Source organism: Macrobrachium nipponense, chromosome 4 (genome assembly GCF_015104395.2).
Source record: "Macrobrachium nipponense isolate FS-2020 chromosome 4, ASM1510439v2, whole genome shotgun sequence".
In the NCBI taxonomy this organism is placed as follows: Eukaryota; Metazoa; Arthropoda; class Malacostraca; order Decapoda; family Palaemonidae; genus Macrobrachium; species Macrobrachium nipponense.
The window spans coordinates 22,053,052-22,080,970 of record NC_061100.1 but is presented as its reverse complement, the minus strand read 5'-3'; the positions used below and the strand labels follow the sequence as shown (position 1 = coordinate 22,080,970).

At 38.0% G+C, this 27,919-nt stretch overlaps 1 protein-coding gene across 1 annotated transcript in view; it reads right to left on the bottom strand.

The window, feature by feature from the left end:
* LOC135210768 (protein patched-like) overlaps nucleotides 1-27,919 on the bottom strand; it is a gene marked incomplete in the record, with an annotated part of 76,973 nt that overhangs the window by 30,333 nt on the left and 18,721 nt on the right. The window contains 3 exon segments of the mRNA XM_064243618.1: nucleotides 1,247-1,344; nucleotides 1,641-1,710; nucleotides 5,606-5,795. Of these exon segments, the coding sequence (XP_064099688.1) occupies nucleotides 1,247-1,344; nucleotides 1,641-1,710; nucleotides 5,606-5,795 (358 nt within the window).

Below are 27,919 nucleotides of genomic sequence, written 5' to 3'. Positions count from 1 at the left end.
TGATTACCAATCTCTCTCTCTCTCTCTCTCTCTCTCTCTCTCTCTCTCTCTCTCCTCTCTCTCTCTCTCTCTCTCTATCACGTGTACCTATATAAAAACTTGTGTACACGACAAAAACCATATATTTTGATTACCAATCTCTCTCCTCTCTTCTCTCTCTCTCTCTCTCTCTCTCCTCTCTCTCTCCGAAACTCGTAAACGCTCGGGTCTTTATTATTACAGCTTCAGACGTCAATGGGCATAAATAATTATTAATGGCAGCCGTAAAGTCGGGGCACTCGAGGAGGTAAATGAATTCTAATTGTTCGGGGCATCATTTAGTGTCAGCGGCGTTTGCCAAGAAGATTTATCTGGTTCCTCTCAGTCAGCTCCTCGGGATGTCCTCGTCGTCGACGTCGTAGGGATGCTGATGATGCTGCTGCTGGGGGAGGAAGGGGGCGGTGCGTCTTTCTCTCTCAACTCGCAGTACTCGGAAGTGCGTATACATACATACATACATACATACATTCATATATATATACACACATACATGCATATGAAGATGAAAGACCCATAAAACACTTTATTTGAACTGTTGCAACCATATATTTCGAGCACTTCCTTCTGTTGTGCTACTGATCACTGGGAAAATATGGACATAGGATTATATATATAGTATAATATATATAATATATATTATATATATATATATATATATATATATATATATATATAATTATATATATATCCAATGTAGCACGGAGGAATACGTAATTGCTTGAGAATAATCCTTATGTCTACAGTCCCTCAAGTTCACTCTGGAGAATGTAGAAATAAATTACGAAAGTACTTGTTCAAAGTGCTAGTTTCACTCACCTCTATATATATATATATATATATATATATATATATATATATATATATATATATAATGTGTGTGTGTATGTGTGTGTGTGTGTACATACATACATATATATTATATATATATATATATATATTATATATATATAATATATATATATATCACACATAATGTAGGTATGTGTATCTGCATGTATGTGTTTATGTAGACAACCTCAAAACCTCAGCAAATAACAATAATAACCAAGCATATACAATCCATCTTGAAAGCAATACGCACGAATATAAACCATACACAAATACGAAAACTTCTCTTCCTTAAAGAAGCAAATGAATGGATGGAAGCACACACACGAATAAACGACGAAAGGAGAGACGGAAAAAGAGTATACAAGTAAAAACTCACGGTATGGTGACAGGTGTTTCGGGCCCAAGAAGCTTTGAGCCCTCCCAGAAGCAGTCTAGGGGGGTGATGATCGTACACGGGGTGAGTTTCGCCAAGATCTGCCAAGGAATAATAATAATAATAATAATAATAATAATAATAATAATAATAATAATAATAATAATAATAATCCTAGGAAGAAATAATAATTGTCAAAATCTCTCATTATATCACATGAATGGGGAGTGGGTGGGGGGAGGCCGAATTGAGGTCATTACATTGAAAAATGCAACAAAATTATGAATGGGTCATATCTTAAGGACAGAAAGAGATTGAATGAAGAGTTTTATTATTACTACAAATACTATTCACTAGGAATCGTAAACCGAGGGTTTTAATAACACTGTCAACTCACCTGATCAATGATAGGGTGCTCGAGTTCGGGAAAGCTTGGAGCATAGCAGAGGTCTGCTAGACTCCACGTCCTGTAAAGAAAGGAAGGGTATACGTGATGATGAGATGATATAATAATAATAATAATAATAATAATAATAATAATAAATAAAACAAAAGAAGTGATAATGAATGCATCCTTAAGCAGCCCTTTTCCTTAAATTAAAGCTAACATTCAACACAACGACCATTTTTAATCCTGAAAGAGAGAGAGGAAAGAAAGAGAGAGAGAGGTTTTTTAGAAACTTTATATGGTTAAAAACGTTAAGGGAATTGTTTCAAATTGAAATCTTTAAAGTACCTTCTCGAGGAGAGAGGAGATGGGGAAGAGAGAAGAGATCCGAGAGAGAGAGAGAGAGAGAGAGATCGGCTGTAAACAGAAGAAATCTCGGTCACGTGACAGCAATACATCTGCCCAAAACAAGGATAAACAAACACATTTCCTTGGAACTCAGACAAATAAATGCCACTGCCTCCTTGACACTGGGTGAGGCCACTTCTAAACATTTGTCTCACTCCACAAATAAACAGAGTCTCTCTCTCTCTCTCTCTCTCTCTCTCTCTCTCTCTCTCTCTGTCTTTTGCCAGTGATTTAAGTAATCTGTATATCTCCTATAAGTTTTTAATAACATAATTTTACTCCTAATAGGCTCTCTCTCTCTCTCTCTCTCTCTCTCTCTCCTCTCTCTCTCTCTCTCCTCTCAGAGAGACAGATATGATTATTTTGAATAATGTTTAAGGAACTTCTTTCAAAAGTTTACACGTTTAGTCTTTATCTTATATGTGTAAAATAAAAACTACTTCCTTGTATGAGAGAGAGAGAGAGAGAGAGAGAGAATGGATGGACCCTCCTTTTAGTGGGGGGTGTGTTCAGTCGCATCATAAACGTGGACATAAAAACGCCATCGATTCGTTTCTCAGATTACGCGGCATCGGTGAATTGGACACAGCATTGTTGAGAGAGAGAGAGAGAGAGAGAGAGAGAGAGAGAGAGAGAGAGAGAGAGAGAGGAGTAAAATTCTGATATCAAAAACTGGTAGGATACATTTAGATTATTTCAATCACTGGAAAAAGACAGACAGACAGACAGACAGACAGAGAGAGGAGGGGGGGGGGGGGGGGGAGATACGCATGCAGATGGTGACGCTGAAGGCGGAAACAATGGTTCTTATTAATTTCAATTATTTACAGCTCTCTCTCTCTCTCTCTCTCTCTCTCTCTCTCTCTCTCTCTCTCTCTCTCTCTCTCATTTAACGGATTTTTTGTTTAAGGTTTGTAAATAAAATTACCCGCTTATTTTCGAAATTGAAGACATAACAAACGATTTATCTCCACTAAATTATTTTCATTGTATAATCATGAAAATTTTTTTAAGCTGGTTCAATATGAAGAATTTTAACTTCACAAAACTTTAGTCTATTAGAACGCTCTGCCATTTATGTTCTTTATCTTCACTATACTGTAAATATTCTTTTAATGAAATTATAGAACAAGCAAACAAGAAATGTCAGCGTAGTTAGATTGTTGCTTGAGAATTTTCTGTTTCTGTCTCTCCCTTCTTCAAGACATTAAAACAAAAAATCTTATTATATAGCATAGTCTGGTGATTGTTACGCTGTCTCCTGCTCTTCTCGAAGAGAGAGAGAGAGAGAGAGAGAGAGAGAGAGAGAGAGAGAGAGAGAGAGAAATTAGGTGAGCAACAAGTGACAAAAAGCTTTGGCACATCTATCACAGGCGTAAAATCCTTAATGACACATTGAGGCAGTAAAGATCGGGTCTCTCTCTCTCTCTCTCTCTCTCTCTCTCTCTCTCTCTCTCTCTCTCCTCTCCTTTTATTAACGAAACAGTGTGAGATTACTTTGTTTCCTGAAAGGTCTACTCCTCAAGTACTTGCTTGTGATCTATAGCTACAGCACTTTGTTTTCAAAGATGACGTCACGGTGTCCTATTGACGTCATTATTTTTTTTTCAGCGTGACGTCATCAGTCATCAATCTTGATTCTCCCGATGAATGTTCTTGGGGATGACGCAATCGCTCGATTTTCAAAATAGTCAGATGGGACTCTGGTGCCTGATTCTCTACTGATGTTTTCTTCTTTTTTTCACTACTGAAATAAAGCAGAGAGAGAGAGAGAGAGAGAGAGAGAGAGAGAGAGAGAGAGAGAGAGAGAGAGAGAGAGAGAGGTTTGGTAGGGAGATTAAGGTGAGGGGGAAGGCGTTCTCCAATAACTTTCAGGTGCTCCTCTCTCTCTCTCTCCACAAGTCGTCAATTAACAGCGGATAAAAGGAAAATATGAAGACAGGACACAAGAAAGTCGTCTTACGCAGTCCCCTTTCGCACACGAATCGGACCACCCACTGAGAGAGAGAGAGAGAGAGAGAGAGAGAGAGAGAGAGAGAGAGAGAGAGAGAGAGAGAGAGAGAGAGAGGCGCCTCCTGCCTTCTTTCTTCTAAGTTGGGAGTTCCCCATTCATTTTCTTTACTTGTATTCAGACGCTTTCGCTTTATATATATATATATATATATATATATATATATATATATATATATATATATATATATAATTGGAAGCTCAAGGGAATAATCTGGTAATTAAATCTCTTGCTTTAATGATGGGTGATGTTTCCAGTAAATTGTTCCGTGCTGAATACATTATTTTATTAGGCGAGGTGCTGGTGTGTATATATATATATATATATATATATATATATATATATATATATATATATATATATATATTTATTCCGTGTAAACATAGCTACACAAGATATATTTAACTCTATTTAAAGGCAGTGACATAGAAAAGAAAATAGCAAAAGATAAGAAAAGAAACGCGAACAGGTAAATTGAAAAGAGTGGAGTCTGACTCTGAAGAACGAATTTAGTTCAGCAAACTACTAGACATTGAATTTTTCGGTTTCAAGGCAGTCACCATAATGCGTCCGGTATCACCAGTGTTATACAACATGAATACAGATTTTGGACTGATTATTATGTATATAATGACCATTATTAAATTTTCAATGTATAAAAAAGAGGTTTTCGACACAAGTATGATTTATGGCAATTGGAAATCAAGTTACTTTACTTTGCTCAGTAACAAAGAAAAACGAGACGCAGAACTCTACGGAATTTGTTTGCCATGGTTCAGTTAAAAGGCTTCGCGTCCTCTGGCGTACATTTAATTTTTTCTTCTGCGGTCTTTCTATAAAAACGAATCAAATGAAAACAAGAACGTGACAGGTTTCCAACTTGTGTTTGTTTAAGACATACTTTACCGCATCTGTAAACTTGTTTTAAATCTATTTGTGACCTGTACTTTATATTTTGCAGACGGGGAATGGCGGTCGTCCACTTGTTTTTAATCTGTTTGTAACATGTCTGTGATAAGTAGCCAACCTGGAATTGAGGTCGTCCACATGTTTGTGACATGTCTGTGATAAGTAGCCAACCTGGAATTGAGGTTGTCGACTTGTTTGCAACATGTCTGTGATAAGTAGCGAACCTGGAATTGAGGTCGTCGACTTGTTTGCAACATGTTCGCAATATTTGTGACATGTCTGTGATAAGTAGCCAACCTGGAATTGAGGTTGTCGACTTGTTTGCAACATGTCTGTGATAAGTAGCGAACCTGGAATTGAGGTCGTTGACTTGTTTGCAACATGTTCGCAACATTTGTGACATGTCTGTGATAAGTAGCCAACCTGGAATCGAGGTCGTCGACTTGTTTGCAACATGTTTGTAACATATCTATGATAAATAGCCAAACTGCAATTGAGGTAGTCGACTTCTTTGCAACATGTTTGCAACATGTGTGTGACAAATATCCAACTTGTGTTTGTTTAAGACATATAGTTCAAATCCGTGTAGTACGAGAACCACCTGACGAAGGAGGAGGAGGAACATAATACATATATATATACTTACAATTCATACATTTCTATCTTAACGGAGGTTGCGGCTTTGAGGACGGCAGCGTGAGCAAGGAGGGACTTGGGATGCAGGACGTTGGCGCCGGGATCCTTCGGCGTGAGGATGAGGATCTGTTTGGTGGTGCCGTATCCTGCGCCCAGCGTCTTCTCCACGTACGCCAGTTCTTGCTCCAGACGACCACCCTCTGGTTGGGAAGGAGAGAAAAAGGGTTAATTTTTAGATCTTCTTGGCGTTGCATTCAATTGCGCATAGAATTTAAAGCAGAGGTCAAGCGCTGGGACCTGTGAGGTCATTCAGCGCTGAAACGAAAATTGACAGTAGAAAGGTTTGAAAGGTGTAATAGGAGGAAAACCTCAAAGCAATTGTTGGGAGACGGTGGAAAGTAAGATGGAAGATAGAGAATATGAAAGGATGTACAGTAAAAGGTATGAGAATACTTGCAGCTAGGTGCCGAAGGCACGCTGCGAAGAACCTTGAGTAATGCCTACAGTGCACCGCATGAGGTGCATTGACGGCACTAACCCCCCAAGGGGGACAATCTCCTTATTAAAGCGTTTTTAATGCTACAGGTGTAATAACTGTTATTAAATATCGGCAGGCCATATTTCAAAAGATATTAAATTTCCATTAGGAGAATCACAGGGTTAGTAACCTAATCGGCACAAATGAAATTTTCTACCGTCGTGTTTAATAATGCAGCGATTCTCTCAGACAGGCTGGGAAAGAAGAAATGGCGTTATTCAGTGTGGTTGCTATTACAGCGTCATTAACGATACCCGTGCAGACATCGTTAACAACTCTCTCGTTAGGACACATATCAAAGGATGTCAGATTTTGACTGAGAGGATCTCAATAATTTTCTAGCGTTATTTAACTATAGTGTAATTATTTTTATAACTACTTCCATTTAACCATTCATTTTCTAACTAGTTCCACTTAATCTTTATAATTTTCTATTTCCATATTAACTCCCATCCGAACGAAGATAATGATAACCAGACCCCTTAACACGTCAAAAACATCGTTGTACTATCGACTACAAATGAACGAATTAATCGTTGCCCTCGACCATTGGTGCTCATGATCTGAGCGCAAAATTGAATCCCCTGTACTCCCCTATTCCAACAGCACCGATGCTTTCTGTTCTGAGCCTCTCCCTCGCCCAAAAACATGGGTCCTCTCAGTCACGTGACGATTGCTAATGCTCTGGGTATGGGCTTCAGTGCTTTTAGCTTCCAATTCCTCATTCTTTCGTGACCATCGGGGATCTGAAGTCCTAGGATCGATTCACATGTGTGGTAGAGATTTATAACCTTTTATGCTGCATTGATATTATATATATATATATATATATATATATATATAATATATATATATATATATATATATATATATATCCCTGGGAGTCGATCCACAAGTGAGGTAGAGATTTATAACTGTTTATGCTGCATTGATTAGTATATTATATATATACATATACATATATATATTATTATATATATATATATACATACACACACACACATGCATTAAGCTATAAATGTCCTCTAATATCCAATTCGCACTATCTCGGAATCAATATATTTTCATATATATATATATATATATATATATATATATATATATATATATATATATATATATATATATATATATATATATATTATATATAAATATATGCTGTTTGCATATAACATTTTATTTATTTATTTATTTATTTATTTATCTATCGCTGGAAACCAATCACCCCGAACACGAGACCTCATAACTCTCGCCCGACAGCCAATTAGACGGAGTCCATATCTTTCCCCGGCTAAGGCCTCCTTCTTTTCCAGCACAATCATCGAACTGAACAGATAGCCAATTAGACTCGTCCTGGACGGGATACACACACACAAACACAAACACACACTCAGGCCATCAAAGGCGCTGGAAGAGTCCGTCACAAGAGGTCAGGTCAAGATATATAAAAGGTCGAATCAATGACGAGTTGACCGGGTGGGTGGTCTCTCTCTGGGGGAGGCGTCGTGGGTGGCTAATGGATTCGATAGTCACACTCACTCACATACTCACACGCTTTCTCTCTCTCTCTCCATCAATCAACTCATTCGCATACGTACAGAGTCTTTCTCTCTCCCTCTCTCAGTTAACTCGTGCGCATTCATTCTCTCTCTCTCTCTCTCTCTCTCTCTCTCTCTCTCTCTCTCTCTCTCATGCGTACGCACACACTCTTTCAGTCAACCCGATCACATGCGTTCTCTCTCACTCTCTCCCTCTCCATCAGTTAACTCATTCGCAAACGTACAGAGTCTCTCTCTCTCTCTCTCTCTCACAAACAAGACGCAGACCTGACTTGTGGAACCAGAAGATGTTTATGCCATCGATGCCAACTTCCGCGTCAGTGCCCAGTTTTCCCGATGGATTAAAAAAAACAAGAGAGAGAGAGAGAGAGAGAGAGAGAGAGAGAGAGAGAGAGAGAGAGAGAGGCATTAATTTCCCCGGACGTGAATATGAGCTAAGAGATCTTATCTGTTCTGCCAAATAGAATGATGTGTGGATCTTCGTTTGCGTAAAACTACGTTTCCTCTTCAAGTGTAAAAGATATTTATACGAAATCTTAGGGAACTGATGATCATTGGTAAGACTTGTTTGTTTCTTAGTGAAATCAGTTCTTCGCCGTAATGCGTTGAGAGAGAGAGAGAGAGAGAGAGAGAGAGAGAGAGAGAGAGAGAGAGAGAGAGAGAGAGAGAGAGAGAGAGAGATATGATTAGGAATATAGGCATCGAATTGGAATGTATGGACTCTGTATTAGAAAATGCCTTAAAACGACAAAAAATACTTTTTTTATTTATGCTAAAAAAACGTTTTCTTGCCATATGATATTTTTAGAGATATTCCCCATCTGCTTCTTAAGACTTTTGGGGTTAATGTAGCATTTACGAACAAATAAATCTACTGATGGTATCTTTTATACTGGTTAAACTGGAAGAAACTAAGTGTCAAAGCTTATGAATCGAGCAGTATTAATATATTATATAATATATAGAAGGAGATGGTTATATATATATATATATATATATATATGATATATATATATATATATCAGGTATGCACAGGTGAAAACTGGAATTTTCCTACATGTTAATGAAAACAATCACACAATCACCTGGGCAGAGGCAGAAAGCGTACTTTATCCTGATAACTCACCGGAAAGAAATATCCATGAATCAAGTTATAAATGAAAGGTTTAGTTAAGAATTAGAACACCAATTAACACCGTATATGAATCGTTTACATTTTTATGTCTAAAGAAAATAATTATGAACGTTGACCTATCACTAATGAATGAGTGACGGCCGTCCAGCCCGCCAGGTGTGAAATAGTCTGGTTTCCAGTCGTCTGGATGTTCCATGGGTGCCCTGCTAGCATTATGTAATTTAAATTTCAATATTGAGTGTCAGCTCTCTGCGAATGGCTTAGCAATAAGGCTTAAATCATTCAGGATTAACGACCCTTTTTATGTTATTTTCCTCTGTGCTTGTTTTATGATATATATACCTATATATATATATATATATATATATATATATATATATATATATATATATATATATAGATATATATATATAGAGAGAGAGAGAGAGAGAGAGAGAGAGAGAGAGAGAGAGAGAGAGAGAGAGAGGGACTGTGCAAAATGAATAAATAGATAAATAAAGGCTTATAAAAGACAATGCCTATCGTTTTCTAGAGTGGAAGAAGAGGAGACGAGGGTCAAAACATCTCAAAAGTTTTTCTTATTTTCGTCGACCTTTTTTTTTTTATTCCCACTTCCCTTTTTTCATATAATCTTCCGCTTTGACTTTTTTTGCTTATTATTATATTATATTCTTTCGACGGCGAAGTCTCCATATGACCAAGGGAGCCATGTTTGGTCAACCAATTATAAGTCTAATTACTTTGCAGCTGAAGGCCCGTTTGGGCCGTTCCTGCCTGCCCAGTGGCCTCTTTAGCACACCTCCTACCACCTCCTCCCTCCTGATTCCCCCCACCTCCTCCCACCCATAAACCTCCCCCTCCCCCCTTCTTCGTCCCTACTAACATAGCTGTACCTCTTCTATCCACTGACCAACCTTCCTGGAGTCGACGATTCATTTCCCCCGCTCTGTCTCTGCTGGTTTGGCAGAGTCCAGGGGTCCACATCAGGAATCTATTTCTCGATGTCGTTCGGATCCCACAGTAAGCTGTAGGAGATCCCGTTGCTAAGTAACCAACTGGTTCCTAGCCACGTAAAAATGTTTTTTAATCCTTAGGCCTAGCCCTAGGAGGGCCGTTTGTCAGCTCAGTGGTCTGGTTAGACTAAGGTTTACTTTAACTTATTCCTCTCAAAAATTGAGGCTGATTTGAAGCAGGCACCTGCACTTGCTAGGAAGTCTATGAGAGAGAGAGAGAGAGAGAGAGAGAGAGAGAGAGAGAGAGAGAGAGAGAGAGAAGAGGAAGAGAGAGAGGTCTAAATGTCAACAGACCCGCATTTTCAAGTTTTGTAACATAATAAAAAAAAGTGCAGAGGAACAGTGTCTCTCTCTCTCTCTCTCTCTCTCTCTCTCTCTCTCATATATTTAAAAGATTCAATGCTCCAGTTACTGAAACGTAACTGAATTCATCTGGCTTCAAGATTTAAAAAAAATAAATAGTTTGAGTTTCAAATGAATGTTTGCAATGGCTATTCAGTCAACATTTGCACAATTCATATTGCACAGGTAATTGGGCCTTATGCCTAAATCTCTTCTCTCTTGGACACACTTGGATAGATGGAGTGCAAGAGGTATTGGAAAGGGGAGGTCTCAACTTACAGAATTTATATATATATATATATATATATATATATATATATATATATATAGTATTCAAACATTTCTTTCTGGATCACCCTTCCAAGCACTGACCAGACTCAACGTTGCTTAACTTGGTCAGGTGGATGACAGAGGCAGCAGAGATAACAAATATGCCTGGATCTACATGTCAGGTTACATATTCATTAGCAGAGAGAGAGAGAGAGAGAGAGAGAGAGAGAGAGAGAGAGAGAGAGAGAGAGAGAGAGAGTCAGAGCAGGCAGCAATTGACGCCCATATTAGGTGGCAAGAAGAGATTGTTTAAGTCACATCTGAGCTCGTTTTTTTTTTCTTTTTTTTTTGGGGGGGGGTTTTTTGGGGGGAAGGGGGGGTGTGATGGGGGGGGGGGGGGCGAAACAGGCCTCTCTGGAAGTCTAAGTCGGTAATAAGAAAAATAGAAATAATAATAATAATAATAATAATAATAATAGTAATCTTCATGACGCCTAGATATTATTGAAAATCTTCTGCGTGCATAGAGCTGCTTATCTCTCTCTCTCTCTCTCTCTCTCTCTCTCTCTCTCTCTCTCTCTCACATACTCCTGCCTGAGTTAGATTATGATTTTTATATATATATATATATATATATATATATATATATATATATATATATATATATACAGAGAGATGAGAGAGAGAGAGAGAGAGAGCTGGAGATGAGAGAGAGAGAGAGAGGCATTCGTACGTGACATCTAGGCTTTGATTTTCTTTCCCTTCAGCCGATGACATCACGCTCCAAGAAGCTCTACTCGCGAATTCTAATGCATCAAGTTTAGCGCTAGAAAAAGAAAATAAAGAAAAAAAAAAAAAAAAAATAAATTAAAAAAAAAAAAAAAAAAAAATTCTAAAGCACGAAGGATAATATCATTCTCTCTCTCTCTCTCTCTCTCTCTCTCTCTCTCTCTCTCTCTCTCTTCTCTCTCTCTCTCGAGACGCCCATGAAAGCTATCATCACAGCCCATCTAGGCAAAACAGGTGGGACCTGCCACGTAGTGTTTGGGCGCACGTTTCCTGTCGTGTGGAAATATGTTAGTCTTGTAATGAAAGTTTTGATAATAAAAGACTGTAGCACCGATGATAATGATAATAATAATAATAATAATAATAATAATAATAATAATAATAATAATAATAATAATAATAATAATAATAATAATATATAGTAGTATAGTAGTGTAGCAAGAAAACTTTTAAATAATAGCTAAAGACGATGATAGAAATTTTAACATAAGTGTCGGTTATAAGCAACAACTATAATAATAATAATAATAATAATAATAATAATAATAATAATAATAATAATAATAATAGCCGGAAAACTTGTAAACACACACCAAAATCACCCATATATTTTATGGGATGAGGTAGCTAGTCTACCCGTACCCAGGACCCAGGGATATTCAGGGTGTTTGTTTCGTCCATAATGTTCGGCATTTCCGACGAGTGGTCACCATTCCAAATGAGCTCAGTATCACTGACAGCTGTGATTTTTAGCTTATGTGTGAGAATTTTTTTCTTTGCTTTTTTCCACACTATTTAGTTCGTCTATAATATATATATATATATATATATATATATATATATATATATATATATATATATATATATATATATATATATATTTATTTACTTGTTTATTTTCAAATCGTGACTTAAAAGCAATATTCACCATCGTTTGACGTTCGTTCATTGAGTCAAGACCTGAAGAGAGGAGAGAGAGAGAGAGAGAGAGAGAGAGAGAGAGAGAGAGAGAGAGAGAGAGAGAGATTTCGTGAAATGAAATTGATCAAAGAACAAAAATAATAAATGAATAATAATATATGAATAAAAGAAATCATAAAAAAAACGAATAAACGTCAGAAACTAGTACAGAATGAATGAATGACAAACTAAGATAAAAAAAAAATAAAACAAGTAAAACAAGGATAAAAAAAAAATAAAAAATACTTTCCAGTCAAGCAATCTGGCTCACTTTACGAGCGAGGGGTGTAATCTTGTAAGTTCAGTAAGTAAACAGACCAGTTGTACGTCATCAGCACATACCAAAGTTTGTAGTAAGCGGGCACAAATGCTCCCTCCCTCCCCCCCCCCCCCCCCCCCCCCCAGCCCTCCCCCCCCCCCCCCCCCCCCCCCCCCCCCCCCCCCCCCCCTCCCCCCCCCCCCGCTGGGTCTCGTGTTCGTTCCAAACTTTGATGAGTTTTGTTTTCGAATGCAGAGGGTAGCGAGATTATTTTATGGAACTTTCCGAACTCAGTTTTCGAATACAGAAAGTAGATATTAAAAAAAATATTTTGTGAAATTTTCTGAGGTCAGTTTTTGAATATTTTATGAAACTGTGAGGTCAGTTTTCGAATGCAGAAAGTGAATGTTAAAAAATGTTTTATGTAACTTTCTGAAGTCCGTTTTCGAACATAGAAAGTAAAAAATATTAAAAAAAAAATATTCCATGAAACTTTGATGATTTCGGTTTTCGAAAACAAAAAGTAAATATAAAAATTATTTGATGAACTTGAAGAAACTTTCTATGGTAAATTTTCGAGTATAAAAGGTAAATATTAAAAATGGGTTTCAGTTTTCGAACACAGAAAGTAAATGTTAAAACAATATTCTATGAAACATTATATGATTTCGGCTTTCGAATACAAGAAGTCGGCTTTCGAAAACAAGAAGTAAATATGAAAATTATTTGATGAAATTGATGAAACTTTCTACGGTAAATTTTCTAGTCCAAAAGGCATTTATTAAAAATAGGTTCAAAAATGGCACGGGATCTTGTCTAGTAATAAAAATAACATTTCTTAATAATCAAATTAATAAAAATATATATATAAATAGTTATTTCATAAGTAGGTTGAGGTTGCCATACTAACACAGGCTCTTGTTTAGTAAAGGAAAACACTCGCAGTTAGTTTTGACTTGGAAAGAGAGAGAGAGAGAGAGAGAGAGAGAGAGAGAGAGAGAGAGAGAGAGAGAGAGAGAGATAATACCGAAAAATAAAAAAGGGTAAATATTTTCTTCCCGGAAGCTTTAAAAAAAGCAAATAAATAAATAAAATAAATAAAATAAAAAAGAAAAACAAAGAAAATGGTGAAAGGTCAGCCACAAGTTCCTCCTCGTCTTAAAACAAATAATGCATTTGCGACACCTGTATCATAATTTTTAGTTTGTTCTTGCATTGAATGTATATAGAGGCCAACATTCTCTCTCTCTCTCTCTCTCGTTTCCTTACAGTTTCCTGCGTGCATGCGTGCATGCATGCGAGTGCTTTCAGGTAGCATGCATTCACGTAGCTTCCGAGAGAGAGAGAGAGAGAGAGAGGAATAAACACGAACTGTCTGTCTGTCTGTCTGTCTTCCCCTGCTTTGCCATTGAGTTAACTATACTTGAGTCAAATTCTCTCTCTCTCTCTCTCTCTCTCTCTCTCTCTCTCTCTCTCTCTCTCTCTCTCTCGTTGGGTGGTCCAGCGTAAAGCTCGCCAAGGGGGCCTGCCTTCAACATCCACCTACTATTAACACTGTTATTAAATTATCGACAAAAACTGGTTACCTTCTGACTCTTGCTAGCCAACTCCTTTTTGATGACTTACTTACTCTCAGAGCCGCCCTCCTCCTCCTCCTCCTCCTCCTCAAGGAGAGGAGGGGGAGGGGGCAGGGTGTAGGAGACAGATTAGGGGGCGAGGGAAGCAATTATTGTGGTCTTCCTTCCACGGGGCAATGGGATTTTTGTGCGTCTGTGCTCTGTCTGTTCTTTCTGTCTGTCTTTCTGTGCTTGTTCGAGGGATATTGGCAGATGACAGAGCTATAATAGATTAGAAGAACGTGGACAGGCGATGTTATCAGAATATAAACACGGATGAAAAGCTTGAAAAATAAGGCAGGAAATAGAAACAAATATTGGAAAACAGGCAAGAAAACAAAGAAATATTGAAAAACAGGCAAGGAATACAAACGAAGATATACTGAAAAATAGACAAGGAATAAAAAAAACAAATATTGAAAAACAGGCAAGGAAGACAAACAAAGAAATACTGAAAAACAGACAAGTAAGACAAACAAATATGAAGAACAGAGAAGGAAGACAAACAAAGAAATACTGAAAAACAGACAAGGAAGACAAACAAAGAAATATTGAAAATAACAGACAAGAAATACAAAGAAACAAGACTAGACAAAGAAGTGCAGACAACAAAAAGGCCACAAGGGAAACAAAGGCATACAAGAGCAAATACTAAAAATGAATAGAAAAGAACCGATAACTAAGGAGATGAGGAAAAGACGATAAACAAAGAAACAAAACTCAGAATGCTTACATAGTATATATATATATAAGGCAAGCAGATCCATATCTGCATATAAGGAGATAAACAACAGAGGAATGAAGCTGTAAATACACCAAACAGACAATAAACAGCATCGACAGTAAACACAATACACAAGGCAGGATTAATTGATTTGTTAAATTTATGTAGAGTCAGCGGTCAACGGCTGGAGAGCGTATTTATTTGCCGTATGGTTTTTTTTACCATCTTTATCTTATTTCTCACAGAAAAAGTTATGTATTCGTCACTCTAAGCAAACAAAGTCATCGATTCTTTATCCTGCATATTCGTGTATATATATATATAATATATATATATATATATATATATATATATATGTATATGTGGTGTGTGTGTGTGTGTGTGTGTGTGTGTGTGTGTTGCATAGCAAAAACAGAATTGAATGAAACGAGATTGCAAAGTATTGCAGGTATGGGACGAGCAATACTTTATTTTATTTATTTGTATGTATGTGTGTATGTAAGCATGTAGGGTTATGTGTATATATGCCTGTACAAATAAATAAATTATATACATATACATATATCGATATACAAATAACATACATACACCATACTTATACATTCCTACACCTTCGTCCCTCATCCTCCTACCTACCCCCCCCCCACAAAAAAAAAAAAAAAAAAAAAAAAAAAAAAAAAAAAAAAAAAAAAAAAAAAAAAAAAAAAAAAAAAAAAAAAAAAAAAAAAAACAAAAAAAAAAAAAAAAAAAAAACCAGAAGGCCCACTGTAACGAGATACAAAGACACGACCAAAAATATATACGGTAGTGGAGATGTTACCTGGATTACGTCTTAATTAAGAGGGTTCGTGTTCCTTTTATCTACAGAAATATGCGGCCAGCCAAACGGTTCGCAGTTGAAGAGCATTACTACACTACACCCTCTTTTTTTTTTTTTTTTTTTTTAAGGATGGGGTAACCAAGACGACCTTTTTGAGGAAGAGAGAGAGAGAGAGAGAGAGAGAGAGGCCAGAGGATTCTGAAAACAGGGATGGGTTGAATTTAAAATTATAGATATTTTAATAAACAAGGATAGGTTGAATTTAAAATTATAGATTTGAGAGAGAGAGAGAGAGAGAGAGAGAGAGAGAGAGAGAGAGAGAGAGAGAGAGAGAGAGAGAGAATTCGACTCAAGTAGTGGCAAAACAGAAAACAGACTACCGACCAAAGGATTTTGAGAACAGGGATAACTTGAATTTAAAATTATAGATCACAGAGAGAGAGAGAGAGAGAGAGAGAGAGAGAGAGGTGGGGGGGGTGGGGGGGTGATATCTTGCACATCCCTCACATTACAAAAAAAAACAAATCTCCATACGTTATCCAAATTGACTTCGCAACATGTTGGCCTATCCACAGAGAGAGAGAGAGAGAGAGAGAGAGAGAGAGAGAGAGAGATTTGCCCATGCGGCTAAAGTCAAAGTAACGAATAATGGGCAGCCGAGGAGATGGGGGGAAAATAGATGGGCAAATTCCCAACCATATCTGACCTGTGGCGTTGTTACCCAGAGGTCTATTATTCTTTTGGGCCTAGACAGCCTCCTAACACACACACACACACACACACACACACATTATATATATAAACGTGTGTTAGGTTAGCTAGGATCCATCAGAGATAGACAGCAACATGAAAGTAAAGAAAATTGTATATGGTACATGGGTTGATTCGTTTTTATTCAGACAGGTGATGGCGGTTTTGCTTGTTATTTGAATACTTATATATTTTTTTCTGGACATGGTGATAAATACTTAGTGTTTAGAAATTCTTCTGTATGATTGTTTTTGCAATTTTTGTTGTACCGGATTCAGTTTTAATACTGATTTTTTAATGAATGAGTATGAATTTATATATATATATATATATATATATATATATATATATATATATATATATATATATAAAATTTCAATATTCATTCATTAAAGAATTATTTAGAAAATTCATGTATATAATCAGGTATAACAAAAATTAAAAAAAAAAATTTTGGTCAATTTAATGGAATGAATATAAAATGTATATATGATATATATATATATATATATAATATATATATGTATGTATGTATGTTATATATATATATATTATTCATTCAATAGAAAATTTAAAGGAAAAAAAATCCAGTATTAAAACTGAACTCAGTACAACAGAAATTACGAAAAGTCACAGAAAAGAGTCTTACCATCAGAATCATTCACTGACCGTCATCGTGTTGTTGACATATGATTTTGTACAGCCAGTTAAATACACAAATGTTTGCCACCTATTTTTTATTTGTTTATTTATTTATTTTTTTTATTAACACCAGTTTTAAATCAACATCTGCTCACATCTTGACTGATAGTTTGAACTATATCATACAATTGTCATCTGATGTTTGTTAGTGTGTGTGTGTGTGTATGAGAGAGAGAGAGAGAGAGAGAGAGAGAGAGAGAGAGAGAGAGAGAGAGAGAGAGAGAGAGGGGTCCTTATGCTATTAAGTGCTTGCGTGTATGTTTTGTGTATGCGTATGCGTGTATGAGAGAGAGAGAGAGAGAGAGAGAGAGAGAGAGAGAGAGAGAGAGAGAGGAACAGCAGCAGCAGGTGCAAAAGCCTTAAATGGCCCTGCAAGTAAGCAACCCCCCCCCCCCCATCTCTGGCGATACTACTATACTACCTTGTGGAACCTAACTTGCAAAAGGAGGCCTTGTAATGACTGGCTTTTAATTGCCGGGACCTGCTTCCAGCCCAATTCCCTGCCTTGATCCTGGTACTATATTTTGTATAGGAAGTCGAATATGGCTTGGGGAGCTTCGACTTAGAGAATGGAGGTGTTTTGCCACTCTTATTGTGACCTGCTTGTTATCTTTTTTTATGATTTGTTTGGTCTCAATCGACAGGTAGATAGACTCTCTCTCTCTCTCTCTCTCTCTCTCTCTCTCTCTCTCTCTCTCTCTCTCTCTCTCTCTCTCTTTGTGTGTGAAAAGGCGAGCTTGTTGAAAAGTCATGCTGGATAATTTATGTATATTTATTTTATGTAATGTAACAGGAAATATATAAGAACCCCCCCCTTCTCTCTCTCTCTCTCTCTCTCTCTCTCTCTCTCTCTCTCTCTCTCTCTCTCTCTCGTTGTCAAACTCACGTCTTTCAAACTGCTCCATATTATACCGGAATTGTTACCCGGGGCAGTGAGATTAACATTATAACTAATACAATGGGGCTTTTAACGCAAAACAAAGCAAAACAATATGAAAAAGGATAACTTTCACCCCTCCCCCCCCCTCTCCCGACCTTCTGCTTCTATCCATCTGCATCGACAGTCGGTGAAACCTGGTCTCTGCTAATCCACATGCAATCAAGATCCGCTCTAGAAACAATTGCAAGACAACAAAAGTCTGTCAATTGACTAAGAAGTGGCAGATGGTTCGGCAGAGCGACGATGTTGCACTGCGAGGCTGAGCGAATAGCGAATGCACGCGGCTTATAGAGGATAAGGAAGCGTTTTCAGAAGGACAGTGGAGCGTTTGAAAGGAATGAGGAAACGTTTTCAAGGTATAAGGCAGTTTAAAGGGACCAGGAAGCGTTTACAAGGGGATAAGGAAGCCTTTAAAAAGGATAAGGAAGCCTTTAAAAAGTTTTTATTTTTTTTGGTTTTTTTTTTTTTAAAAAGGGATAAGGAAAGCTTTAAAAAGGATTAAGGAAGCCTTTTTAAAAAGGATAAGGAAGCCTTTAAAAAGGATAAGGAAGCGTTTTTTAAAAGGGATAATTTAAAAAGGAAGCTCTTTAAAAAGGATCAAGAAGCCGTTTTAAAAAGGGAATAAGGAAGCCGTAAAAAGGGATAAGAGCGTTAAAAAGGATAAGGAATTTAAAAAAGCTAAAGGGAAGCCTTTTTAAAACGGAATAAGGAAGCCTTTAAAAAGGATAAGGAAGCGTTTAAAAAAAAAAAAAGGGATAAGGAAGCCTTTAAAAAGGATAAGGAAGCGTTTAAAGGATAAGGAACGGTTTAAAAAAGGATTTAAAAAGCGTTAAAAACAAAAAGGGATAAGAAGCCTTTAAAAAGGATAAGGAAGCGTTTAAAAGGGATAAGGAAGCCTTTAAAAAGGATAAGGAAGCGTTTAAAAAGGATAAGGAAGCCTTTAAAAAGGATAAGGAAGCGTTTAAAAAGGATAAGGAGCGTTTAAAAGGGATAAGGAAGCCTTTAAAAAGAAGGGATTTTTAAAAAGGAAAGGGGTTTAAAATGGAAAAGCCGGTTAAAATTTGGGATACAAAAAACTTTTAAAAGGGATAAGGAAGCGTTTAAATGGGATAAGGAAACGTCTAAAAAGTTGTAAGGAAGCGTTGAAAAGGGATAAGGAAGCGTTTAAAGGGGATAATGAAGCGTTTAAAATGATAAGGAAGTGTTTAAAAGAGATAAGGAAGCGTTAGAGAAGGATAAGGAAGCTTTTAAAAGGGATAAGGAAGGGTTGAAACGGGATAATGAAGAGTTTAAAAGGGACAAGGAAGCTAGTAAAAAGGATAAGGAAGCATTGAAAAGGATAATGAAGCGTTTAAAAAGTGCAAGGAAGCGTTTGAAAGGGATATGGAGGCGTTTCAAAGGGGATAAGGAAGCATTGAAAAGTGAAAAGGAAGCGTTTAAAAGGGATATGGAAGCGTTTAAAAAAGGATAAGGAAGCGTTTAAAAAGGGATAAGGAAGCGTTTGAGGATAAGGAAGCATGGAAAAGGGATAAGGAAGCGTTTAAAAGGGATATGGAAGCGTTTAAAAAAGGATAAGGAAGCGTTTAAAAAAGGATAAGGAAGCGTTTCAATGGGATAAGGCAGTTTAAAAGGGACAAGGAAGCGTTTAAAAGTGATATGGAAGCGTTTGAAAAGGGATAAGGAAGCTTTTAAAAGGTGTAACGAAGCATTAACAAAGGATATGGAAACATTTAAAAAGTACAAGGAAGCGTTTAATAATGACAAGGCAGTATTTGAAATAGAAACACAAGCCAGCATTTACTACAATGAACAATCACGAACTCTTCGATCAACAACGTCGGGATAAAAATATGCGGTATTCCCTTCCCTCTTCTGTGCTCCCATGACCGCGCAGCTTCGCGCACAATACCTGTCCCAAGCTTATTAAACCATTTATGTATACATACGTATCTTCAGTACGTTTGCTTCTGTTACTGATTCACGTAAGTTTTTTTTATGGTATGCGCAACAGAAAGTGCATTAGATTACCTAGAGAGAGAGAGAGAGAGAGAGAGAGAGAGAGAGAGAGAGAGAGAGAGAGAGAGAGAGGATTCCTCGGGAAGAGCAGATGTTGGTTGGCTGGTGGTGGAACCGGCGGAAAGAGTCTCTCCCCCCCCCCCCTCCCCTCCCCAAACACAATAAATCACTGTGTCTTTGGAAAGGGCCAGAAAGATACAAGGGAGTCCCGCCCTTTTCCCGGCTGATGGGGGCGGCGTATATACGCCAAGTCTCTCTCTCTCTCTCTCTCTCTCTCTCTCTCTTTCTTTCTTTCTAACAGCATATTGCTGTGTAGGTTCAAGTACGCATAAGCCCACGTGAAGCGTGTGGATTTACTAACAGTATATTGCTATGCATGCTCAGCATATTGATACGTAAGCTCAGGCGTGCATAGGCCACCATGAACAGCATATTGCTATGTAGGTTCAAGCACACTTAGGCCTACATGAACAGCTTATTGCTATGTAGGCTCAAGTGCACATAGGACTTCATGAAGCATCCGCTATTACTAATAACATATTGTTATGTAGGCTCAAGTGCGCATAGGCCCACATGAAGCACGCGCTGTTACTAACAGCCTATTGCTATGTAGGTTCAAGTGCTCATAGGCCTACATGAAGCATCCGCTATTACTAATAACATATTGCTATGTCGGCTCAAGTGCGCATAGGCCTACATGGAGCGCACGCTATTACTAACAGCATATTGCCATGTAGGCTCAAGCGAGCATAGGCCTACGTGAAGCATATGTTTCTTAGCAGCAGCGAGCCGTTTATTAAAATGGCTTGTCCAGGACCCATCTGTACCAAATAAATTAGTATATATATATATATATATATATATATATATATATATATATATATATATATATATAATCAAACGAATCTCCCAACAACATCAAGAAGAAGAACAACAACAAGAGAAACAACAACAGCAGAAGGCGATTTCCTGTTAAGGAAGGTCGATTATGGTGCCTCCTTTTAGGTGGTGGGGTGAGATCAAAGCAACATCATGCATTATACATGTGTGAATGTGAGCTAGCTCTCTCTCTCTCTCTCTCTCTCTCTCTCTCTCTCTCTCTCTCTCTATTTGTGCTCTATACTGATGTAATAATAAATAATGAAACGCTCTCATGATTAAATGACTAACGTAATTTAATTCTACACTTGTCAAATTCCGATCAAGCATATAGGCCTACATTGTCAAGTAGAGTGGCAGAATACCTTTTGATTAACCTAAATAAGGTGTAAATGTTAACTATCAGACAAAAAAAACAAAAAGGGTTTTAACGTCTGATATGAAAAACTGTATTTTAATTTTAGACAAACAGTTTCTAAAAGCAACTTCAATATCGTATTATCTAAATGCATTTTCAAGGTCTTTTCGGTGTAAATTATTTAAATATTGCATTGCAAGCATTGCAACAGATACTGCTATGTAATATTTTAGTTATTTACAAAACTTTTACCGAGAATAAAGTAATACTACTATCATTGTTTTTATAATGTTTTAAATATTTTTTATAAAGGTTTTTTATTATTTTTTGTAAAAAGGAATTGATACCATTTCAATTATTATGTAAATATAAAAAAAATTGAATGACGCTTCAAAACAGAAGTTTCGCCTCTTAAAAAATTAAATATTGCATATGCAAAAATACCAGAAGCAAATATATGCCTGTATTTCAGAAATAATTAATGTTCCAAAAAATGAACAGAAATATTTACAATTACGAAGGCAAATCATAATTTATACATTCACAACTATTTAGCTAATAAATAAATAAATATTCTTTAAAAGAGCTACAGAAACAGACACCAAGCAACAGTAACAAAAATAAAAATAAAAAAGAAATTCCTCTCACAAAACTAACAAAGACATCCACAAGCAAAGTATCGTTCGTGCTTGGCGCTCATGAATCACACCAACCCCCATCTAGACCGAGTAAGACATTTGACTTGCAAAGGGTTGGAAATAATGTTTTACGATATGGCTAAAGTCACATGAGGGCATATTATTGTGGTGTTTCAAAGCACGGGAAATTGATGTGTGTGTGTATGTGTGTGTGTGGAGAACCAAGCCATCCATATTTGAGCGTCTCCATTTTCTCAGGGAGGGAAAAACCAACACACATGCGCCTATAACCTACGTCGAAACTCGTCTTGGGGTGGTTTTTCCTTCGCTGTGGGTGAATCAGGTCTGAGTCTCAATGATAAACAAAATATGTATGATTATAGTTTTGTTATTTGTGTGTGCAAAAAAATAAATAAGACAGAAACTAACGTGCAAATAGACTAAAATGTCATAGGCCTACTTGCACCACTGGTCGTAAAACGTGTAAAACAATTTCTACTATATAAAGTCTTCTCCAGTAAATAAATGTATTGAACATGATTAATAACACAGCTATCTAATGAAGATAAAGCAAAATTTACGGCAACAAACATGAAATATAAATGCAGCCACATAATTTTGAACTAAGAAACCTATCCAGCAAACATGCAAACTATCTACGCACTGATTGGTCCTACCAAAAATCTGGGACGCCAAAAGAACCCCAGTACTGTTAAGTGCCCTAAATTCGGGGATATAAGAGGGATTAAATGGGATAAGCAAATTCAGGGGTAGACTCAAACAAGGATAATACGGCCATTAACGGACGTGTGAGACTAAAAGGTCGTCGGCTGAATCTCCCCAGGCGTAGACGAGTATTAGACATAAATCTGCCCGAAAACGAATACTTGATACAGGTGACCGATTTCAAGAATGTCTTTCAAGCTTGAAAAGAATTCAAAAAGGGTGTAGTTAGAATCCAATCGGGTACACAAAATAGCCCCCCCCCCAAAAAAAAAAAAAAAAAAAAAACAAAAAAAAAAAAAAAAAAAAAAAGATACTGCAATCCGAAAGGAACAAGAATTCTCTCGACGAAGAGAATCCAAGGAACTCTTTACAGTCTTGTCTGAGTCATTCGCCGAACAGCACAAGAAACAGCAGCAGCTGAAGCGACAGCAGCAGGAGCAGCTGCTGCTGCTGTTGATAGACCGAGCGAAGAGCACCAGCAGAGCAACAGGGCAGAGCAAGAGCAGCAGGTAATCCGGTACAGAGCATGAACTCCACCGGTGAAAGGCAAAAACGCCTGAATGAATGAAACGTCGAAGAGGAACCAACAGGCGGAGTGAAAGGCGGCTAACAAACGCGCGCACGCACTCTGTACCGCCTTCCCCCCTTACCTCCCCCCCCTCCCAAGCCTGACCATCAAAGACCGAAAGGGAGGAGGAGGAGGAGGAGGGAGTGGGGAGAAATCCCTCCCTCCCTTCCCCCTCTCTTCCTTCCTTAATATCCCCCAGACCGAGCAGGAAGCATAAAACTTCACTTCCAATAGACTGCGTCTATAGATATGAAAGGCTAACCCCCCGCCCCCCACTACCCTCCACCTCCACAACAAACCACTACGTAACGAACGTTCCGAACCTACGATGTTAACGTTCATCACTTGAGAAAATGAATGAGTCATGGCTAAGCTCAAGTGAACGCCCTATACTCGGTGATTACTTCTGAGAGAGAGAGAGAGAGAGAGAGAGAGAGAGAGAGAGAGAGAGAGAACGGCTGCGTAAAAGAGCCGATCATGCAAACGTTTACCGAGAAGTGTATATATAAAAGGTTTCTTCTTCTTCTGCTTCTTTCTCTTGCATCCTGTAGCGAACTCCTGATTTTAAGGGGCTGAGAGAGTTGAAGGAGGGGTGGATGAAGTATAGGAGGAGGAGGAGGAGTAGGAGTAGGAAGGCAGGAGAGGAGAGAAGCGAATGAAGACATCGAGGCATCAGAAAGGTTCTCGTTGACAACCGTACCAAAAGCCACTCCACTCCACTCACTACCTGGTCACGGGGTTCCCCCCGTTTGCACTTCACACGCCGCCCGACGAACAACTTCGTCCTAATTTCCGCCGCCCATCGCCGCTTTGAAACCCGAAAAAGACGCCCGTGCTCTTATTTCCACGACATTCCCGTGTGTGTGTTGTACGTTCACGTGCGATGAAACGTACGTTAGACGCAATAAAAAAATGTAGGATGGCAATATGGCAACGTGTAACGGAGTGTTGCGGGCAAGGAGGTCCTACGATTCCCCACTTCCACAATGAAATACAAAGGAGAGAATGAGCGAAAACTGGTTTTGCGTTATGGATAAAAATAAAAATAAAATGTATAAAAAAAAAAAAGTCTGCTCGTCAAGCTGGAAGCGTGAATCTGGTTTAAATACCAGATTTAAATATTTAACGTTTATGATAATTAAACACATCTCTGGGAAACCATGGTGTATGTCAAAAAAGAAAAGTTGACCTTGGCGAGAACGCTTCGGAAAATCAGAGGAATATATATATATTACCTTAGTCCGTCATCCAGTATTTTCTTTCCTTTCTTCTTCTTCTCTCAGAGGGCACAGAGGCCGCCTTGACGGGAACGTATTTTGATTTTTTTTTTTTTTACCTTCAGAACACCTTTTGTTAAGTGTAACTTTTACTATATAATATATAATTATCTATAATATAATAACTATATATACATATGTAAAAGTTTACTGGTTACAGATTATCAGATATATATAGACCCAAGTAATTGTGTAATAGCAGCTGAACAAAGTGACGTAGGCCTATAGACACACATAGAAATCTGTAATAAGCGTAAGATAATTACGAATTTTAATATATTATATACTATATATATATATATATATATATATATATATATATATATATATATATTCATATATATATTATTACTGGTCACAAATTTATTAGATACCCTAGTAACTGTGTAATAACAGCTGAACAAATATATACGTAGGCCTACGGACGCACAATCAAATAGCCTCTATGAAACCTGTAATAAAAAAAAGAGAGAAAAAAAAAGAGGAGAAGGAGTATAACCAAGCGGTTCCTCCTTCCTTCCTTTTGCCTTTGCTTGAAGGAACTCTTTTGAAACGACCGGTTCATTGATAACATCCGGGAAGCGTGATGATAACTTGGCCGGCCACCCACTGAGTTTCCGGCCACCAAACTGCTTCTGATTTTATTGTTTTTACTTTTATTTTACTGTGATATTAAAGGATTTATTTATTGATTCATTTGGGTACTTTTCTGGACAATATATAATGTGAACAGATCTTTAAATGTGGTTATAGTACTATGTTCATCTATTGCTTGTTCATACGTACTACATGACGCTCAGAGAGAGAGAGAGAGAGAGAGAGAGAGAGAGAGAGAGAGAGGAGTCCGTATGAGAAATCACGCAGCAGTTCTTGTGATTGTTGAGGAGAGAGAGAGAGAGAGAGAGAGAGAGAGAGAGAGAGTCTGCATGCGCAGTCACGCAACAGTCTTGTCATTGTTGAGGAGAAGAGAGAGAGCGAGAGAGAAGAAGAGCGAGAGAGAATGAGATAGGAGAGAGAGAGAGCCTGCAAGCACAATCACAGTTCTTGTGATTGTTGCTCACCTAGAGGCAAAAAAAAAGAAAAAGAAAAAAAAATAACTGTTAATAACAAGAGTTCGTTCAACGGTGCATTTAATAGGTGACAAGTCTCCTCCAGCTGTCAACAGCGGTGCCAGTTACCGCGTGTGATCCCTACTAACCTTGGCACCTCTCTCTCTCTCTCTCTCTCCCTCCTCCCCCTTTACTACACCATTGGCAATCTGGCCACCACCTCTCCCCTACCCCCCCCCCCTCCCCCTCTCCAACCAACCCCAGCTTTACAGTTGGGGGCGTCATAACCTACCTTTACCAACAACGCCTGTCTGCCTCGCCTGTGGTGGAGTGGAGAGCTGGCTTGGTTGGTTCTTTAGGCCTATGAGTATGGTAGTACTTTAGGCGGCGTGGCTTTCATTTGATTAGAGGAAAGTTATTCATCAGATCGCGCGCGCTCTCTCTCTCTCTCAGTTTCTTGGTACATATAGGTCTAGGGCAAAGCGCCCACATTAACACATTTTTACGCTGTCATTTGCGCGTTCATTCGCGTTATAAGTTGGTCATAAAACTCGGTCATAAAAGTTAGAAGAAAGTATATACCCAAAGAGCACATACCACCGCCAACACACACACACACACACACACACACACACACACACACACACACACACACATATATATATATATATATATATATATATATATATATATATATATCATACATAGGATTATTCACAGTATTGAAAATTACATTGTTCATAGCAATATAGGCTTAGTCATCAGGCAAGATGGAATGAGTAAAGTTCTCCATTATTATTCAAAGGAAATCAATGTTACATGTGATCATAGTATATATATATATATATATATATATATATATATATATATATATAATATATCTATATCGTATAAGTAATTACTGTATTAAGTAGACGCATGTACTTTTAACTTACACATGAACCTTCCTCGAAAATTGTCCAGACACAAAGCTTGAATACAAGACTCTGGCAGAGAGAGAGAGAGAGAGAGAGAGAGAGAGAGAGAGAGAGAGAGAGAGAATATGTCGTCGTGTGGGGTGTGAACTACAAAGTGAAGCCGCCAGTGACGGCTCTCAGATCAAACGCATATTATAATGCAATTGCCAAATTTCTTGCTCGTACTCTCTCTCTCTCTCTCTCTCTTTTCACAAGACGAATACACACAGACAAACACAAACGTACACGTAGCCACTGCCAAAACTGCTAATAAAAGCAGCGCTATTATCTTGCCGCCTCTCTCTCTCTCTCCTCTCTCTCTCTCTCTCTCTCTAAAGCATAGACGCATCTTTACTTTAGTCTCTTTTTTTTTTTTTTTTTTTTGCAATGTCAGTCGGCACAATGCAATTGAATTTGGAGGTACTTAAGCCCTCACATGCCATTGGCATCTATTCTCCTCCAACGGTAGACTGGGGCATTCCCGGATCTCGGGAGCACACGGCAGAATGGGCATCAAAGCTGGTAAAAGAGCTGGGGTAGAGAGAGAGAGAGAGAGAGAGAGGAGAGAGAGAGAGAGAGAGAGAGAGGAGAGAGAGAGAGAGAGAGCATTTTCAAAATTCGTTAGACCTATGTGGTACTATGGTACTTTTGACTGACAGTCAGTTTAGGCGTGAAAATTGAGAGAGAGAGAGAGAGAGAGAGAGAGAGAGAGAGCATGCTATTTTTGAAAATGACGCGAAAAGAAATTATTAGAATTTGCATAACGTATATCCACTTTCGTAGACATGGTTAGGCGTCGTGCAAAGTGAAGAGAGAGAGAGAAGAGAGAGAGAGAGAGAGAGAGAGAGAGAGAGAAACATTTTCAAAATTACGCGAAAAGCAACGATCGTCATTTGGACAAACTAGGCCCACTCACTTTCTTAGACCTATAGCTTATCGGCACCATCAACTTCTTAAGATCTTGCTCCGAGCAGCAGCCAAGAATGCCATTAGAACAATAACAATAATAATAACAATTAACTGACTCCATTTAACCCAGATTAAGTAACAGTTTTTCTGTAATTGAATCAACAACATACGCCCGACCTACACACAACCAAACATTTGTATAAGTCAACACAGAGATATGATCGGGAAATCTCAGTCGTGGTAAAACATTATCCGGACTCGAAGAAGCCCAGTCTGCTGATCTAGTTGCCGACGACGAGACTGTGCTAACAAATGGGAGGGAAAGCATTAACGCTTTTACGTCACAGAGAGAGAGAGAGAGAGAGAGAGAGAGAGAGAGAGAGAGAGAGAGAGAGAGAGAGAGACTTCGCATATACGTTCGGATGGCCTGCTCACGAGCTGCGGTAACGGAGATGGTATTTGAGGCGAGGACGACCCTTTAAGAGGTACGATTGAGAGAGAGAGAGAGAGAGAGAGAGAGAGAGAGAGAGA